Source organism: Equus przewalskii, chromosome 7, assembly GCF_037783145.1.
Source record: "Equus przewalskii isolate Varuska chromosome 7, EquPr2, whole genome shotgun sequence".
Lineage (NCBI taxonomy): Eukaryota > Metazoa > Chordata > Mammalia > Perissodactyla > Equidae > Equus > Equus przewalskii.
In genome coordinates this window covers 70,914,564-70,935,014 of record NC_091837.1, presented here as the reverse complement: position 1 = coordinate 70,935,014, position 20,451 = coordinate 70,914,564, and the positions used below count along the sequence as shown (strand labels likewise).

General features: G+C 37.7%; 1 protein-coding gene across 4 annotated transcripts in view; it reads right to left on the bottom strand.

The window, feature by feature from the left end:
• The window catches only part of ME2 (malic enzyme 2), a 55,313-nt gene that overhangs the window by 26,063 nt on the left and 8,799 nt on the right, over nucleotides 1-20,451 (bottom strand). For all 4 annotated transcript variants that reach the window (XR_011542042.1, XR_011542043.1, XM_070627599.1 and 1 more), the window contains 7 exons: nucleotides 11,185-11,318; nucleotides 6,906-7,055; nucleotides 4,632-4,707; nucleotides 3,371-3,532; nucleotides 2,961-3,064; nucleotides 363-472; nucleotides 169-266 (listed from right to left, as the gene is read on the bottom strand). Coding sequence is in view for 2 of the 4 variants with exons in the window: in XM_070627599.1 (XP_070483700.1) it covers nucleotides 169-266; nucleotides 363-472; nucleotides 2,961-3,064; nucleotides 3,371-3,532; nucleotides 4,632-4,707; nucleotides 6,906-7,055; nucleotides 11,185-11,318 (834 nt within the window). In the remaining 2 variants the exon portion in view is untranslated. The remainder of the gene's footprint in view (nucleotides 1-168; nucleotides 267-362; nucleotides 473-2,960; nucleotides 3,065-3,370; nucleotides 3,533-4,631; nucleotides 4,708-6,905; nucleotides 7,056-11,184; nucleotides 11,319-20,451) is intronic.

The window sequence follows — 20,451 nt, the reverse complement described above, 5'->3', positions numbered from 1 at the left end:
GTTGATTCTTTGTGATATTCTCTCTAAACATATTTTAAATTACCCACTTTACAACAGAGATCTTGAATTCATACCATCTATCTCAACAAAATTATAAGCTCATTATGCCCCATTTTCCAATTCTAAAGGAGAGTTGGTTTTAAATTCTAAAAGCTTACAAAAACGTACCTCTCCTGCTCCAAGAAATAAGATTTTGTGTTCTGAGATGGATTTCCCAGTAACCTTCTGTGCTGCGAGAAGACCTGCCAGAGCTACTGCAGCTGTTCCTGGAAGAAAAATAAAGAGTTTGAAAAGTAAGAAATGAGCACACTAAAAACATTTTTTAAAAGAATCAAAAACTTGAGGTTTTCTTTTTGCTTTACCTTGAATATCATCATTGAAGGTACAATATTTTTCTCGATACTTCCTCAAGAACCTGAATGCATTATGATTTCCAAAGTCTTCAAACTGAATAAGTGTGTTCTGTCCATACCTAAAAACAGCAAAACCCATAACGGTTGTGTTGAAAATACCACTGTTGAACAGCTTTCCTGTCCAATATTCCTTATGATTGCATTTAAAAACACATAATGTCTTACGTTAGTTCATTTAAGGCCATCTGGCAATTTTCAGAGCCTATGAAAGACTAGACTCAAAATGTAGAAATCTAATAGATTCAGAAAAATTTATGGGATGCTTAAAATGAATATTATAAATGAACGAATATTAATCTGTATAAACTATTTCCAAGTGCCTAGAAGGATGCCAAGCACATTTAAGCACAAAATAACTTCCTAAACAGGAAGAGATTTTTGTCTCTAAGTCTCAAAAAGTATATATTTGATATGTATATTCTCATTGCATTAGCAGTTAAAGAGAAACACAGGACAGTATATGTTAAATAAGAGGTTAAAAAGTAATTGCTGTACGAGTTCATTGGCATTCAGAAAAAGACATCAATTGTCTTGGTGAGTTGGGGTAAGTGAAGGCTTGAAAATGAGGTGGGACTTTATTTGGGCCCTAAAAATAGAACAATAAGTAAAGAGTTACGAAGAAAAACAAGGTGTATTTTGGTGACCCTGAATTTTCAACAGTCTGGCTATACATTTCAGGGTTTATCTGAGAGGACAAGGGAGAAGTTGGTTAAGGCAGGTTGGAACCAGATAAGGGAGAATCTTGAATGCAAAATTAGGGAATGGGGACTTTATTCTGTATTGATGTAGAATCACAAAAGGCTTCAGAGAAGGGAAGAATTCGTGTAAGACTCCCTTTAGGAAGGATAAACCCACGAGCAATGTGTAGCATGTACAGGAGAAGCAGCTGGCAGGCTACTATGATGACAAGAAAATCTGAAGCAGAAGCCACAGGAAACGAAAGGGACAATTATGAGACATTAGAATGAACAAATAGAACTTGATGGTGAGGACCAACTGCGAAGTGAGGGAAAGTTGTTAAAATGCCAGGGCAACCTGGATGACTAAGAAGGTACCATTTGGGGGCCGGCCGCGTGAGCGAGTGGTTGAGTTCGCGCACTCCGCTGCAGGCGGCCCAGTGTTTCGTCGGTGTGAATCCTGGGCGCGGACATGGTACCGCTCATCAAGCCACACTGAGGCAGCATCCCGCATGCCATAACTAGAAGGACCCACAACTAAGAACATACAACTATGTACTGGGGGGCTTTGGGGAGAAAAAGGAAAAAAATAAAATCTTAAAAAAAAAAAGGTAGGGAAGTGAGAAGAAGGGAAGGAGATGGCAATTTCTGGGAAGATGAAAAGCTTAGTTTTAGATACGTCAGCTTGGACTCTGAAAAGGAATTAATTCTTTAGTATCTTCTATGTACCAGTAATTTAAAAGCCAGAGCAGGGCTAGATCACAAACAGGTTGGACTTTACCCTATGGCAATAGGAAACCACCTGAGGGATTTCAAGCAAAAGAAAGACATAATGAAGTACACGTTTTTAAAAAATTAATCTGTGGTAAGGTGGAGATGAACTGGAGAGGAGAGAAACTGGAGGAAGGTTCAGAAGAATCCAGAAGAGAGTTGAGATCTGCAGAAAGGCTATGGCAATGGAAAAGAGGAGATATATTTCTGAGGCACTTGAGTGGCAGCACCAACTGGATTTGAGGGGGTTGTGTAGGGTATGTGAGGGGATGTGAAGGGGTAACTCAGTGTGTAGGGGGTTGATGGAGAAGGAGGAAGGGTCAAAGATAACACCAAGATCAAAGGTTTGGCAATAGGGTGAATGTTACTGCCATTAATAGAGGCTGGATATATAGAAGATAGGTAGTTTGGAAAGAACATAAAGATGAAGAAACAACAAAATGTCTAGATGGAGCATTCCAGTTGTTGGAAATGCAGGATTCAGAGACAGGTGGGCTTACAGCGATGGGTTTTATGGATTTAGGGGTCACATGCATAAAGGTCATATCTTACATGACTCAAAGAGAAGAGAACTACATACTCACCCACATTTAACTAAAGAGAGCAAGAAGAACCAGTGAAGATGACAAAAGAAAGAAAAAGGTGGGAGAAAGACCAAGTTAGGAAAGTCTTTTAGTAGTTGAGAGAAGAGAGAATTTCCAAGATAAAGAAGTGAAAAACCTGGTCAGATGCTGCAGAGAGGTGGAGAGAGAGGAGGACCAAATGGTCAGCGAGTTTAAAACATGAAAGCTGCACCAGAGTTTCGCTGGAATGGTGGAAGCAACCTGGACACCATGGGCTGAAAGAACTAGACAGTGAGGGTGTGACAGGAGCAGCGAGTGCGGACTTCCCTCAAGATGTCAGACGAAGGAAGGCAGAGTATAAAGGGTATCACCATGTATCAGCACATCCAATCACGCAGGAAAGAACCAAAGTTCTCAAAAATTTAATTTCCTCCTACCTGTCTTGACAAGAGATAAAGGAAAACAAAACAAAACTGTGGTTCCCTTTTTAAAAAAAATTTAAGATGCTTTCGTATATTCAGACTTTTTAAAAATACCTGTCAGTAATGGCTTTCATAAACTCATCAATCAGATCATCATAACGTTGTGATCGATCTCTTTTCTGATACAAGCCCATGTAAAATGGATCTTTTAAGAGAGCCTATAAAATAGACCAAATGTAAAAATAAAAGCACTTTGTTATATAACCAGTTTAAACATATTCTATAAAACAAAAATTGCCAAATAAAAAAATCATTAATAAAATTTTTTAAACTTTATTACCTTTCTTCAAGAAACTTTTAACAGGCTTAATTTACTATTATTAGTATCAACATTAAAAGCAGAGTTTAAGACACACATCTAATCACAAAATTTTCCCTTCTTATATTATCCTCAAAAGAAGAATGTAATAAAACATTTTTTAAACATGGCAGGAGGATCAAAGGGGGAAAATGCTTCTACTCACTGGATTATCAGTTCCGACATCAATACACACAGGCAGGCATCTGTCAGGCCGTATTCCTGCACAAGCTGTATACAAACACAGTTTTCCTACTGGAATCCCCATTCCATAGACACCCAGATCTCCAAGACCCAGAATTCTCTCTCCATCAGTCACCACAACAGCCTTCGTTACAAAAAATACATAAATTAAAAGTTGTTAAAAACAGGGCACTAAAGCAAAACAGTTTTACAAAGATTCTCTTTGCATATTTTCACTCTCACTTTTAAAAATAAAATGGTTTCTTGACTAGCTTCCGAAGGAAACCAACCAAGCATACTTAGAATTCTAGGATTTCTAGATCTAGATGTAAAAAAGAGAATTATCTAGATATGATAACCCTCTGTCTTTGGTTAGGAACAGAATGCTTCTGACGGGAGGACCAACTTCAACATCTTCACAAAGACTAAAGAGGGAGAGAGGAGCAAACTTCTGATAAAGAGATTAACCGGAAGAGAAAAATAAGAGTTTAGAAGTAAACAACATCCTACTCCAAAATCATAACTTAGGCCAAACAAGAAAAACCTCAGCAATGGTGAAAAAGAAAAAGATCTAGAATTAAAAAATACACTTAACTACAGGGTTTTAAGATGACACTGTTTGAGTTTAATTATCCGACCAAATTTCTTCTAGATTATTGGAATTCATGATTATTCATCAAAGATTATTTTGGTAAGGAAGACGTAATAAAGGCACATAAGATTACTCCTGTAGTAAACCCTAAAGCTTACCAAAAGATCTTAAATAAGTCATTAGATTTTATGAAAGATTAGCCAGATTGACCAATATATTTGCTAAATTTGAAACTCTAAGAGTTTTATATTTGCTTAAGGATCTAAATCTATCTTAAATTTAGAAGAAAAAAGGCATAACGAATCCTCTCCACCACCCATCAGAATAAAAGTTTTTATGACATTTTAATGTACTGTCTCTACCTACAATATTGAAATAGACAAGGGATATAGAGAAGGCAGGAGACACCAGAGGTATTGACCATGAGCAGGCTCACCTTGTGTACCAGCTCCAATTTCTTTCCCAGAGTCAAACTCCATACCAGTAACCCATTTTGTAATTACTACTATCGTGATTTTCTCAGAGCACTAAATCTGCATGTATGTAAGTAAAAATAAATCAGAGCAACAATGAAAAACTGTTCTTGGAAATTTAGAGGTAATGTACAAGGAAAGAAAAAACATTGTGAAAAGGAAGGTTGTGCTATTAGTACCTTAACATGATTTTCTGGCCAGTTATCCACAATTGATCTAACATGACCTCTGTCTGAGATTGAAATAAATAATCCCCTGCAACAGAACAAAAACACCTTTGCATTTCACAACAGTTTTTTTTTGTTTTTTCTAATTTTTTGTTCATAACTGGAATATTTAGATATTTTAATAAAACATCAAGACAGTATAATTTCCAAGCAGATTTAGCTAAGTCACACTGGTTTATTTTCAAACATTTTCAACTACTTCAAACTGTAATTGCATTGCTCAGACAGTAGCTGCAACAAAGATTATTATTAAATGATATGATCATTTTACTCAAAAAGAAATGTTACCACATCTCATGTTCAAAAATACTCAATACACCTCTAGGAAAAAGCAGTATAAAGATAAACCACCAATGCAGGAGACCATAATAAGGCCAAGAAAATTACTGTTAAAACTCACTAAAACTGAAAATTTGAAATTTGAAGGACTAAGAAAGGAGAGAAAACTACAGTAATTTCATATAAAACATGACATCCTTGAAGCATTAGGAAAAAGTGAAGAGTTATTTTCAACACACTGTATATTGTTATCCAGTTGAGATCATCAGATTTCAAAAAAGGAAGAGAGGAAAGGAGAAAGGAAGAGAGACAAAAGGGAGAAAAAAAAGAAACACAGGTTCTAGAAAATAAGTCAGGCAGAGATGAGGGCCGACAGTTCCCCAATGCCTTCCAACTACTGAGTCTTACACTTAACTTTCTCACTGGTATCTTAACTTTGGCATTACACTATCCCAGCTCAAATCAGCTCAAACAGCTTCTCAACTATAGGTGCACAATAGAATAATCTGATAAACTGTTTAAAAAAATGCCAAGGTCCCACTCCAAGAGATTCTGATTTAACTGGCCTGGAGTTTAGATTAATTAACCAACCAAGATTTACTGACTATTTTCTATGTAAAAAACAAAAGGAACAAAAAACCACTGCATAAATGATACACAGTATCTGCCCTCACCCAAAAGCCACGCTCTTTACGTATCATGTTAGTTCTCACCCTTGGGTGCACACTAGAATCACGCCAGGCGCTTTTATGAAACACAAACATCTGGGCTCAACTCTAGACTAAGCGAATCAGAATCTCTTTGGGTGGGGACCAGGCATCAGTATTTTTTTTTTTAAGTTTCCCTTTGTCCTTTCATCTGGATGGAGAACCATTACTCTAAGTGAAAAATAAACTGTAAGAGCTGAACAGCTGGGTTATATCACAGAAATGTTTGGAAACATTAATTGATGACAGCACACAGGACAGAACAGACAGGTTCTCAAAGTGAGTTTCTGGGAATACTTGCAACACCATCACCACAGTGTTCATTCAAATCCGGACCTTCAGACCTTTCTCTTTTTCATCAGAATCTTGGGAATGGGAAGAAGAGGAAAGTTGGCAGGGATCAACATTTCAATTAAGTCCCATTGGTGTTTCGTATGCACATTAAAAGTTTGAAAGCCACTAGACTAGATTAGGGGAGGTGGAAGGTAAATGCTAGTACACATTGTTTGAATTTCTACATTTGTATCAACATGTAAGCAGAACATGGGAAGATGTAAGGATTGAGGAAAAATGATAATAGGTTAGAGGAAAAAGGCAAGAAAATTCAAATTAAATAAAAATAGCATTTATATAATGCTTGCAAGTTTACAAAGAACCATCTCATCAGTTTCTTCACCTGACCTTCTCAGCAGCTCTCTGATAGGTACTAGTATCCCCATTTTATGATAAAAAACCAAATTCAAAGGAATAAAGTGACTTATCCAAAGACTTGAGTCAATGCCCATTCCAGTACTCTTTCCATTTAAAATAATTGGAGGTGCTAGAACTATTTGAAATTAAACTTTGTGAAAGTTTATAAACAAACAACAGAAATTGAAGCTGACAAACAATGAGAATCAATCTCTTAATTTAGCCAAATTGTCAAAAACTTTAATGATAATTCTGGAGAATCTGCCACCAGAATTAAGAGTACTTTTTTCATACAAAAATGCATAATTCCTCTAATAATCATAATAACTTAAAGACGGTTAAGAATGAATGATGCTATTTCTACAAAAATGATAGATATGAACATGCTGGATTTTTATTAATCTCTTTTTGTCCAAATTAAGCTTTTGTGAGGTGGGAAACGTGGTTGAGATAAAACTGCAACACACAAAATAGAAATATAAGTGTTATAGAGTGATATTTTTCCTACATAATAATCATTTACAAAAATATTTTTAAAAATAAGCCTTACTTAGGTCTCCTAAAGATGTGTCCATATTGGGAGCAGGCAAGACCAACTGTTGGTGTATATACAATTGGCAGCAGACTTTCAATATCATCTTGCAGAATTCTGTAAAACAACTTTTCATTTCTTTCTTGTATTCCCATTATATAGATGTATCTGAAATTAAGCACAGTAAATAACGTCTACATCAGCCAGCATTACATTCAAAGTTTTGGCCTTTGATAGCGAAATCTAAACATCTAAACCTGAGGACCCTCCACCTACCCCAGAAAACAAAATCCTAAATTATCATTATTTAACACCGAGGAGTAAAGATAAAAATCTACTTAAATGAGAGATGATGAAGAGAATAACAACAGAAACAACAGCTAACATTTACTGAGCCCTCACTGTGAGTCAGGCTCTGTGCCAGGCACTGGAAATGCAAAGATTACCATGAGGCCCCCCCACCCTTAAGGAACTAATCTTCAAAGTGACTGGCATATAAATAAGGAAGCAAAATAAAGTGGCATTCATTCAAATATTTACTAAATACTATGTACCAGGCACTATTCTGAACTCTAGGGATGTGAGAAGTGACCCCTGTCCTCATGGAGTTTATAATCCAGTAGGCTTACAGGCATTACAAAGTCTACAAAGAGCACAGAGATGGTACAAAGGTCAATTCATATAAATATATATGATAATGGCTTTTAAAGAATAAAGTTTAGAAAACAGGGAAATATTGGCTTGAAAAACCAGTAGTCATCTTGAATTAAATAGGTCTAAAATAGACTCATTATCTTCCCCAAAATCCTTTCTCCTCTTGTTATCATCTAACCAAATGGGAATCGCAGTCCATTCTTGATTTTTTCCTCTCCCACTGTCCACTACCCCAATATAATAAATCAACAAGTCCTACAGAATCTACCTGCTAAATATCTTTCAAATACACCTATTTCTTCCCTCTACCCCAACCCAATCCAAGCCACGATCATCTCTCACCTAGGTTATCTCAAGAACTTTCTAACCAGTCTTTATACACACAATTTTGCTCCCCTGCTCCAATCTATTCTTCTCATAAAAATATAACCCTGATAATTCCTGTTCTCCTTGAATGGCTTCCAAATGCCAGTTAAAGAGGCTTTAAGTGCCTAAAATAGTTAACAAGACCTCTGCCTCCTTTCCAGCTTCATCTTCATGCTGAATGTACTTCAGTTCCTCAAATGCCTCACAAGCCTGGCCTTGGAGCTGCTACCTACCATGCACCCTTGGCCTGGACACCCTCCATTCAGGCATGGTCCTGCTCTCTGAATGCAGCTCAGGTGCCACACTCTCTGGGGGTACCTTTCTGTCTGTTCCCCTACCCCATCACACACATGCACACGTTACATTTTCTTGTCATCAGGTCCCATAAGACCTTACCCCCTCTTCTGTAACTCTCACTCCACTTCTTGACTTTGTCTTCCCTCCAGCCTAGATGACATCATGATAAGGGACTATCACCTTATATACTTCTATATTTCCAGGAACTAGCAGAGTACGTGGAATACAACTGGTATGCAAATACTTGGTGAATAAATAAGGAGAAGTGATTCCATTTAGAAGAGAAATAATACTTTCTATGTAGCTACCATGGGCAGAAATAATACCAATAGGTAGAAATTAGAGGAAAAGAGATTTCTTCTCAGTGTGGGGAGGAAAACTAAGAATTGGGCTATTAAGACTGAATAGCTTTGTGAAACAGACAGCAGAAATGTTAAGGAAATAACAGAGGACCTACCAGGCACTTGATGGAGGGAAGTTAGTGCGATTCCTGGACTTCCTTGACCTTATCAGTTTCACTTCATTCATTTCACTTTGGTCACTCTTCTGAGTGCCCCATGTTGGATCTTGCTGTCCTCACCGAGGACTGTTGTAGCTCAGAAACCCTGAATGCTGTTATTTCACTCTCTGATCATAACCCTCTACCCTTTGGCTAGCTATACAAACAAAGCCCTTGCTTCATAGTTCTTTGAGGGCTCTCTAGCTCCTTGATGGCTTCATCTCCTGCCATTCTATTAGCTCCCTTCTGGCTCCTTTTCCTTCCCGACTCTGGATCCCAGAATCAAGTCTTTCACTCGGAATAAATCTGCCACCATCATTACCATTTAGAAAACCCCTCAAATCTTCATCACAGCACTACTTTTCCCACACTGTCTGCCTTTTCCATCTCCCTCAAACTCCCTGAAGGCAAGGGCTGGAATTTTTCATTGTTGTAGTTCCAGAGCTTAGAACAATGCCTGGCACAGAGCAGCCCTGAAATAGTAGCTGAATGGATTATGTTGCATCCTTGCCAGCCCAGCAAACCCCAAAGCTGAATCGACATTATACTGCACCTTTCCTAAGAAAAATAACATTGCTGGGCAGAATGGCATCAATACAAACAAGACGATGCCAGCAGGCCTTCAGGGTCTACTCTCATCCCTTTTACCTGTCCTTGTTGAGCTTTGCTTTACAGCTAATGGCTCTTCCAAATATTTATCACTCTCCTCACCAACTCTATTCAACCTTGGTCCTTCTAAATCCCAGCTAGACCTTCCTATTCTACATCGTAAAGAAAGTCAAGGTCATCAAGAATGATGAGATCTCACACCCTCTGCTCAAGCACCTGCATAGTTTATCCTTACTTCTCTTCTTTGCTCTTGCCTCAGAGACTGAGTTATTTTTTTCTTATTCAAGGCCAACCTCTCTACCTCCGCATTTCACCCTATGCCCTTTTCCTTTTTCTGGGATCTTGTTCTATCAATTATCCCTTCCCCTGGGCTCATTCCTCACAGCTATGAGCACAATCAACTTCCTTCCGGCCTGAAATATACCCCCTTAAACCCAAGTCCTGCTTTACTTACTGTGAATGGCTTTCCTCCCCCTCTTATCTAAACTTCTTGAAAGAGACTGCATTTCCTCCTCTCTCATTCATTTCTCAATCTATTTTAGTCACCCTTTTGCCCCATCAAAAAAACCACTCTTGCCAGTCAGCAATAACCAATAATTTCTTACACTTTACAAACCCAACAGTTTTTTTTTTTTTGCTGAGGAAGATTAGCCCTGAGCTAACATCTGTTGCCAATCTTCCTCAATTTTATATGTGGGATGCCACCACAGCATGGCTGATGAGTGGTGTAGGTCCATGCCTGGGATGGGAACCCATGAACCCATGCCATTTACACGGAGTGCGCTGAACGGAACCGCAAGGCCATAGGGCCGGCCCCTCAACAGATATTTTTAATCCTGTATTCAGACTGATCCCTCTACCCAGAATACTTTGCCCTTCTTTTTCATTTTCCCTGCTACCTGTAACATGTTATTTAAAACTCAGCTCAGGTATCACTTCCTCCAGGAATTTTTAATTGATTCCCAAAGTTGGGCTAGGTGCCCCTCTTTATGCTTTCAGAATATACTCTGCATGTACTTTTTTTCCTCATTGTCCTGCACACTGTAATACAGAGTAAAATGACAGTCACGGTCTAACTATCTATTGATGAACTCCTAGAAAGCAGAGCTGTGCATTACCTGGGTGGCCCTACATTCTAGTTGGCCCGGGACAGTTTCAGTCACGCCTCTTTTTCATTAACCAAAGTGTCCTGGATTGGATGATATATTACCTGGTCACCCCATCTATTACCCACTTTATATCCTCAGTGGTTAGTACAGTGGCACACACAAAGTAGGCAATCAATACAAGCTGTTGAATAGAATGGGTCAAATCAGATGAACAAGGCTTTGCTTCTAAAATTCCATTCAAACTTGAAATGACCTGTGATTTTTAAGCATTAAAAACTGACTTCGAGGCCTGGCCCCATGGCTGAGTGGTTAAGTTTGCCCATTCCACTTTCATGGCCTAGGATTTTGCTGGTTTGGATCCTGGGCATGGACATGGCACTGCTCATCAAGCCATGCTGAAGCAGCATCCCACACAGGACAAACAGAGGGACCTACAACTAGAATATACAACTATGTACTGGGGGTTTTGGGGAGATCAAGAAGAAGAAGAAGAAGGAAAAAAAACAAAGATTGGCAACAGATGTTAGCTCAGGAGCCAATCTTTAAAAAAAAAACTGACTTCTGCTAAATTTTACAGTACTGAAGACAACTGAAGTATTCACTGAAGTGAAGGAAACATAATCATTATAAAAGTAACAGATAACTGACTAAAACACAAACTTCATTATGAGACTGTGTATTTCTCATACCATAATAACCATAATATTCCCAATTTTTCTGATCAGATCATCAATAAAAAACTAAACATCTAATTAACTCTTACTTTTCCAAAGGGCCATTCAATTTCTTCACATTTCTATGGAATCGTAAAGCTTGAATATCTTGTGTCTCTATCTTGGGAGGTAGAAGTCCTTGAAGACCAAGCATCTGTCGTTCCCGTAATGTAAATGCCATTCCCTAAAAAGGAGAAATAAAAGAATTAAAAATTATTACTTACTAGGGTAGCAATGGTGCTGTCCCACAAATGTAATTTAAATGCAAATTTAAAACAACTCAGAAAAATATCATTTTTGCCCAGACTGTCAAAAATTTCTAAGATTGACCATATCTAGTAATAGCGTGAGTAATACTCTCACATACCACTGCTGGGAATATAAACTGGTTTAGCCTTTTCGGAAGACAATTTTAAAGTAACTCTTAAAATTTTTAATGCACATACTCTACAATAAAGCAATTCTACTTCTAGATAGCCTTCCTAGAGAAATATTCATACAGAGAATAAAGAGGCATGTACAAAGAGATTAGTTGTAGCATTGTTTCTAGTTTTCTTGGCCATTACAAACTAACTAAAAGTCCATCAGTTAGGGAACCGATAGTATTTCCATACCATGAAATACCATATCATTTGACATATGTCTCTAAGTGTGTAGTAGAAAGATCTCCCAACACAGTTCAGGAAAAACAGCAAGTTGCAAATCAAAATACACTCACTGTTAATGGATATGTTTAGAAAACCCTCATAAAGTACATATTATACACAGATGCATTAGTACATTAGAAAGGAAATCAAGAGAACACAGTTTGAAAGAACACAGACCAAGCTGGTAACAGAGGCTACCCCTACCAGAAAGGAGTGGAAGAAATGATACTTAAGAAAAAATTAAGCTATGCCATAAGAAAATCTTTTTCAATTTCTGGTATTCAGTTGTGGGCTAAATTCTTTGTATTAAAATGATGTCTGTGAAAATGCCAGGGTAAGGACTTCCAAACATCTTTTCCTCCATAAAAGGAACAAGAACACTGGCAAAATGACTACAATCAACTTCAGAATTTTGGAAATTAACCAAAGCCTTCAGCAATCGGAGAGCATTTATTCAAGAAAAACAGCTGAATTTCAGTAAGAATAGCACGCTTCACAGCATTTGAACTTGCCTTATTCCTATTCTCCCCTCCCTAGCTCCACAGCAGCCTTGAAAACAGCAATTTGAGTGAAACAACCACTTTGAAAATTAGCCTGGCAGCCACTGGAGAGGGCAGAAGGGGTTGGAGATTCTTCTAAAAAGCCCCATATCCAGAGAATTGTCATTATTTGACCTGTCTGGTGGTTCCCTGGAAGACCCCACTTGCAAGGCTATCTTTATTTGACCTGACTTGGAGCTCACCCAGTGTGACCAGCCTTTCCCCCAGAAGAGCCTGTTGAAAACAATCAGAGGTAATTATTTTACATGGCAGCTCCCTAAGGCAGTGGTTAACAGCTGAGGCAAACAATAGGCTAACCAAAAAGCTGAAAAGGAAAAGCTGAGGAATGAGATGTCCCGGGCGGGCAGGGGAAGGGAAGGGGGTGTGCAGGGGCGGGCAGCGTTGAAAGGCTCTAATATACTCCTGAGACTCTAGAAGGCCAGGTGCATGAGTTGTAGGCAAGTCCAGGACAGACTTGAGAAGCCCTAAGGCTCCCACCTCTGGCTAACCTTGAGGCTCTGTACAAACAAGAAGTGAAAGCTGATTCATAGTTGTAAACTGCCTGGCTGAGTGCTGCAGGCACGCCCCAACATGTAAACAGAGCCAGAGGACGGGAGACTCATTGGTTCTAAGTATTTAAGTCTCTGTCTAATCACTAGCTGACCACTAAGCAAACAAAGCAGAGACTTCAGTGGGCATGTAAAGACTTTAAAGAATTTATTCAGAAATGTCACTAAATAAACAGCAGCAAGACAACAAACCCTAGTAGGGGGATCTAATTTCCAGAGCAGCCACATTATTTAAAATGTCCAGTTTTCAACAAAAAATTATGAGGCATGCAAAAAAACAAAGTCTAGCTCATACACAGGAAAAAATGGTGGTTAATAGAAACTGCCCCCGAGGAAGCCCAAACACTATATTTACTAGACAAAGACCTTAAATTAGTTATTTTAAATATATTCAAAGAACTAAAGGACACCATGTCTAAAGAACTAAAGGGAAGTATGAGAATGATATCTCACTAGAGAATATCAATAAAGAGATAGAAATCATAAAAAGGAACCACACAGAAATTTTGGAGTTGAAAGTAAAATAACTGAAATTAAAAATTCACTAAAGGGGCTCAACAACAGACTCAAGTAGGTGGAAGAAAGAACACCTTAAAGGCAGGTCTATTGAGATCATCCAGTCTGAGAAAAGGAAAGAAAAAACAATACATAAATACGAACAGAACCTCAGAGACCTGTGGGACACCATCAACAGTGCCAACATAGGCATAATGGGAGTCCCAGAAGGGGAGGAGAGAAAAGGACAGAAGAATATTTGAAGAAATAATGGCCAGAAATTTCTCAAATTTGATGAGAAACACTAATCCACACATCCAAGAAGCTCAAGAGCTCCAGTCAGGAAAAACTCAAAGAGATCTACACCTAGACACATCATATTCAAACTGTCAAAAGCCAAAGACAAAAGGAGAAATTTGCAAGCAGAGAGCAGTGACTCATCACGGTACACTAACCCTCAAAAAGACTAACAGCTAATTTCCTATCAGGAACTGGGGACGTCATGAGGCAGTGAGATGACATTTTCAAAGTGCAGATAAAAAACCTGTCAACCAAGAATTTCTAAACGTTACAAAACCATCCTTCAAAAATGAAGGAGGAATTACAACATTCCCAGATAAACAAAAACAGAGAACTCATTGCTAGCAGACCTATCCCATAAGAAATACCAAAGAGAGCCCCTCAGGCTGAAATAAAAGAGAGTAGACAGTAACTCAAATCTACATAAAGAAATAAAAACGTGGGTAAGATAAAACTATATGAGTAAATATAAAAGAGAGTATAAATATATTCTGTGTGTAGCTTTTTTTTCTCCTACCTGATTTAAAAGACAAATACATAAAGCAATAATTATAAATCTGTGTTGACGGTCACAAAATGTATAAAGATGTAATTTGTATGACAAAGCAGCACATAAGGGGGGGGTGGGCTATACAGGAACAAAGTTTTTGTGTACTACTGAAATTAAGTTGGTACCAACCTGGACTAGATTGTTATAAAGATGGTAATTGTAATCCCCAGGGCAAACAACTAAGAAAATAACTCAGAAATAGGCAATAAAAGAAATGATAAAGGAAATAAAATGGTACACTGGAAAATATCTATTTAATACAAAGGAATGGAGCAGTGGAGGAACAGAGGAACAAAAGAAGACATAGGCATTTAGAAAACAAATTGCAAAATGGCAGACATAAATTGTACCTTATCAGTCATTACATTAATCTAAATGGATTAAACTCTACAATTAAAAGGCAGGTATTGGCAGAATGGATACAGTAACATGATCCAATTATATGCTGTCTACAAGAGACACGCTTTGATTCACACACAAATAGGTGGAGAGCAAAAGGATGGAAAAAGATATACCATGTAAACAGTAACCAAGAGAGCTAGAGCAGCTATATTAACAGACAAAACAGACTTTGAAACATTGTTACTAGAGACTGACATTTTATAATAATGGAAGAGTCAATCCATTAAGAAGATATAACAATTATTAACATATATACATCTAACAAAAGAGGCCCGGAATATAGGAAGCAAAAACTGACAGAATTGAAGGGAGAAAGACAATTCAAAAAGCTGGAGACTCCAATACATCACTTTCAATAATGGAGAAAAAAACAAGACAGAAAATCAACAAGGAAACAGAAGCCTCGAGCGACACTATGAAGCAACCAGACCTAACAGACACCTACAGAGCGCTCCTCTCAACAGCAGCAGGATACACGTTCTTCTCAAGTGCACACAGAATGTTCTCCAGGACAGACTGTACGTTGGGCCAAAAAACAAGTCTCAATAAATTTAAAAGGATTTAAATCATCCAAAGTATGATCTCTAACCACAGTGCAATGAGATTAGCAATCAATAATAGAAGGAAAATTGGGGAATTCACAAATATTTGGATATTAAATGACACAATCCTAAATAACCAATTGGTCAAAGAAGCAATTACAAAGGAAATTAGAAGATACTCTGAGATGAATTAAAACACATATCGAAATTTATGAGATGCAGTGAAAACAATGCTTAGAGGGAAATTTATAGTTACACATGCCCATATGAAAAAAGCAGGGAGATTTCAGAACGGTAACCTAACTTTCCACATCTTAAAACACTAGGAGGCGAAAAAAAGCAAATTAAACCTGAAGCAAGAAGGAATGAAGGAAATAATAAACATTAAAGTGAAAATAAATAAAATAGAGGGGCCGGCCCAGTGGCGCAGCAGTTAAGTGCGCATGTTCCGCTTCAGGGGCCCGGGGTTCACTGGTTCAGATCCCGGGTGCAGCCATGGCACCACTTGGCAAGCCATGCTGTGGTAGGCGTCCCACATATAAAGTAGAGGAAGATGGGAACAGATGTTAGCTCAGGGCCACTCCTCCTCAGCAAAAAGAGGAGGATTGGCGGCAGTTAGCTCAGGGCTAGTCTGCCTCAAAGAAAAGAAAAGAAAAGAAATAAAATAGAAAAAACAATTGGAAAAAAATCAATGAAACCAAAAGCTGGTTCTTTGAAAAGATGTACAAAATTGATAAAACCTTTAGCTGGACTGAAAAAGAAAAAAAGGGAGAAGACTCAAATCACTAAATCCTGTGTGTCATAGGTTTCTCCCTGTAAGATTTTATCTAAGGCTGGGAAATTATCAAGGAGATAAAACCAAAACTGTTGCTCTTCCTTTTTCCAACTCTAGTAAAAGGCTAAAGTGAAAAAGTAAAATTTATGTTTAAATGAACTATATAGTTCAATTAAAATTACTTTACCTATCCTATTGCCAAAGATAAATGAGTTGGCTATACAAGGTTTCACTACCTATCTCCTGTTTAGACTGAAGGGACACTCAAAAGCATTTTATTTATAGTGCAGGGTAGAAGTTAAAATGATTATTAAAGAAATAATTTTATGTATTAAGTATGGTAATAGTTGATGAAATTCTTAAATTTGCTAGCCTGCTGTTAATAAGTGAAGCAAGCCTGCAAAGACAACTAAAATTGCTTTAAAATGAATGCTTTGATTAGTTCCTTAACAGTCAGCAGAAACAGTCTTCCTTTCATCTGCCCTTCTCCTACTCTCTCCATTTCCTGATGCCACCTGTCCCACCAGGCCTGCAATTCTCTCATCTCTGCAGCAGCAATGCCTCCTCAGTTTACAGAGCAGAAGTGTGCCTCGTTCAGCCGATCCTGAAAGATCCTGAGCTATTTTCTTTAGACACGTGCTGTTGCTCCACATAAGCCAATATTGATAAAAATCCCTTAAATAGACTCTTGAATGTGCAGGTAAGCATGCTAGGGGGGAAATAAAGGCCCCTTCTATTTCTTTCTCTTCAAGTGCAGTCAGAATAAAATCCACTAGAGATTGGGAAACTACCAAATACTTATTTATAAAACTGATAAGGTGACTAAGTGACTAATGATTTATAAGGTCAAAATTGGAAAAAACAATAGTCAACAATAGGGCCATGGCTAAATAATAAAACATCACCCAAACGGAATAACTCACATTTACATAGTATTTCAGTGCCTAAAATAGCTTTGTAATTTTTCTTTTTTTCTGTATAGCACTGCAGATGAAAAAATTGGGATCCAAAGAGGTTGTCTCCACACTGAAGATTAAACAGCCAGTAAGGGGTCAAGCTAGGACTCTCATGAGTCTTCGTGATTCCATATGTATCTACTAAACTATTATACAGCCATATATCATAAGGCTTATGAAGCATCATGGAGATTATTTATAATATACTCTTCTCAGTGGTAAAATGGCATACAAAATTGAATGCTACAATCTTAATAGTAAGTATACTTTTAAGAGGATCATGGCAAAATAAAAATAGACGATATATTGTGGTGGTAGGAATGTGATTTTTTCTTTCTTTTATAGTCATAATATTATTTGTGTAAATAAGAATCACAGGAAAAATCCAAATTAGTTTATCTATTAGGGAACTAACCACGGGAGGTTAAAATAAAAACAAACAAAACCCTCAGAGAATAAGAACCATAAAACCAGAGCTCCAGATACAAAACTCAAGCAAGTCATCAAATCTTTTAGGGCTTAAATTTCCTAATCCACAAAGCGAAGGGGTTATTAATTCTCTTCTTCAACACTCTTCTTCCCAATATGTTAATGATTTACATTGGCATTTACCATTTATTTAGCTCTTTTAGCTCTAGCAATCTATGGTACGTTATTCTAAATAGTTCCTTAGGAATATTCAAATTTGGCTGAAATAAATTTGAATCTCTCGTAATATGTCTCCACAATCTTCCACCTTGAAAAAAATATTTGATTTGAAAGAGAGATTCACTAATATTATGGAGGAAACAGGAAAATAAAAAATTCAGATGGCAGGAGGGCTTTGAAAATTGCTAGTTGATATGAACAGCATTCAATTTCTTTTGAATTTCAGAAGGGCTCTGATACCTTTGATACCCACATCACTTCATCAATAAAAACGTTTGCTTCTCTTCCCAAAGCAGCCATTCCACAGGTCGGAAGAATTGGAAGAAAGTGAAAAGAGTTGGCAGTGGGGGCTACAGAGTTCAGAGCTGGCCCAGCTTTAATCAAGCAACTGCTTACAGTTTTAGTCGTAATCATAAGAACTCGTAGTCTGAATACTCCCCAGATTTTCTGTTTGAGAAAGTGTCCTAAGGAAGCATTATTAAAATGTAAAGTATCATTTCTAAGTACCTCTAAAAGCTTTAAATCTGCACCAAAAATAAGTATCTAATTAATTTACTATACACTTTCTCATTCCTCTATGATTCAACCAAATATTTGTTTATTGGTACTCATTTTATACTTTAAAGCACATTTTAGCTAAATCTTTAGGTCTTGTATAAGCTAAACAGGACATATATCCTGAGAGTTACAGAAATAATCCGAGACTAAAACAACCCTTCAGATACTTTAATACTGATCTGGATTTGTGATGAGAAACAGAGGAGATAGAAGGCAACTGATTCAGAAGATAGAATCCATTGATACAACGCATTCCCTTAACTTCAATACGATTAGGCACTGTGCAGCCAGCTCCTCACAAGTATAAGGTAGTCCTGGAACATTCAAATGCTTCTTTAGATTCCTGAAAATGTGTTAAATAAGATGAAATAGCACTGAAAGGGGCAAACTCTAGCTAAGTGGCAAGGTCTGTTCATGAAAAACCCATAATTATTCACATCAGATGCTCTAAGTAGCTTATGTTGCTTTGGTATAGGAACTGGGTCTTATAACTCGATACACAAATTAGAAATAAAAATACGCTCATCAACTGAAAAACTTTAAATGTAATTTAAAATTATTCATACTTAAAAAATATATACATAACTTAATTAAGACTTTGTAAGAGGAAATAGGCTCAAGGAAAACATACAAAAACCACAAGGAAACACACAAGTCAGCACACTGGAAGAAGAGCTGTGAATAAGGCTAGTTCCTATCTTATTTTGCAAAAGTAGTTGACACAACTAAAGAATCCAAACATCTTTTCTGGAAACAAAACTCGTGCTTCATTATCTGCACTAACCAGCATCATCAACTACCTCAGGCTTTTTCTGTGCCTTCATCCATCCATCCATCTATCCATCATTACTAGGGTTCTATGTGTGCTGAGTACAATGGTAAGGTGCTGAGGATCTAGAAATAAGACATGATCCTTAGCCTCAAGTGGGTCATAGTCTCATGGAGGAGTTAGATAATTCCAATAGAGAATGATACATAGTAATAATAGCGGTAAGCACAAGAACGCTAAAAGAACACACAGGAGGAGTAACCCATCCAGTGTGGTGGGGAAGCAGGGGAGAAGAGTCAGCGAAAACTTCCTAGGGGAAAGGATGCGGAGCTGAGTTTCAAAAGCCTATTAGAAAAGTTAGCCAAATGAGCATGGGGAGAAAGGAGAAATCCAATTTGACACTTGTACAGTCCTTTGAACGTTTCAAAATGCTGTATTATCTACATTATTTAAGTGAGAACAGGGAGGCCTAGAGAGGTTAAAGGATTTGCCAAAGTTTCACGGCTAGCAAGTGGCAGAGCACAAATCAGCACCTCACATCCTGCTCATAATCTAGCAAAATGTCCAATCCTTTAAAGGAGAAGGACTTAAAAAACTTTTCATAAACAATTTCATATTCATGCCAGAATAGGCAAATCCACAGGAACAGAAAACAGACTAGTGGTTGCCAGGGGCTGAGGAGGGGACAGGGGAAATGAGGACTGACTGCTTACTAGGCATTGGGTTTCCATGTCGGGTAATGAAAAACTCTGGAACTAGATAGTGTGATGGATGCACAAGACTGAATGTACTTAACGTCACTGAGTTGTACACTTTTAAAGGGTTAAAACTGTAAATTGTAGGGGGCCAGCCCGGTGGTGCAGCAGTTAAGTGCGCATGTTCCGCTTCGGCAGCCCGCGGTTCACCAGTTCAGATCCCGGGTGTGGACATGGCACCGCTTGGCAAGCCATGCTGGGGTAGGCATCCCACATATAAAGTAGAGGAAGATGGGCACAGATGTTAGCTCAGGGCCAGTCTTCCTCAGCAAAAAAAAAAAGAGGAGGATTGGCAGCAGATGTTAGCTCAAGGGCTAATCTTCCTGAAAAAAAAAAAATTGTAAACTGTACATTATATTTGCTTTACCATAATAAAAAAAGTTTTACAGGTATACCTTTAGTAGACAGTGATTACAGAAATACATTTAAAAAGATTAAGAATTCAGTACTGCCTTTAGTTACTATTTTAGTAATCATAGCAGCAACATACTCTTAAAACAGTATTTATAAATATGTGAAAAATTATTAATTTAGTCCACAATGTTTGAAGCACAAACCTGATTTCTTTACATGGTAAGTCCCCAAGGAGTCCATGACCCTCAAATTGGGAATCACTTCCTTCTTAAACAAACAAATACAACCAAAATCTCTTCCTGATGCTTAAGGGATTTTCAGAAGTGGTCCTTCAATAGGGTAACCATACAGATGTTATCCAACCTTAGAGATTTCAGGCCAGAGTGTTAGATTTTTTCTTTATAGAAGTACTGTAATACATTTTAGGCTATCCTCCCCTTTAAAATTCACTTGCTGCT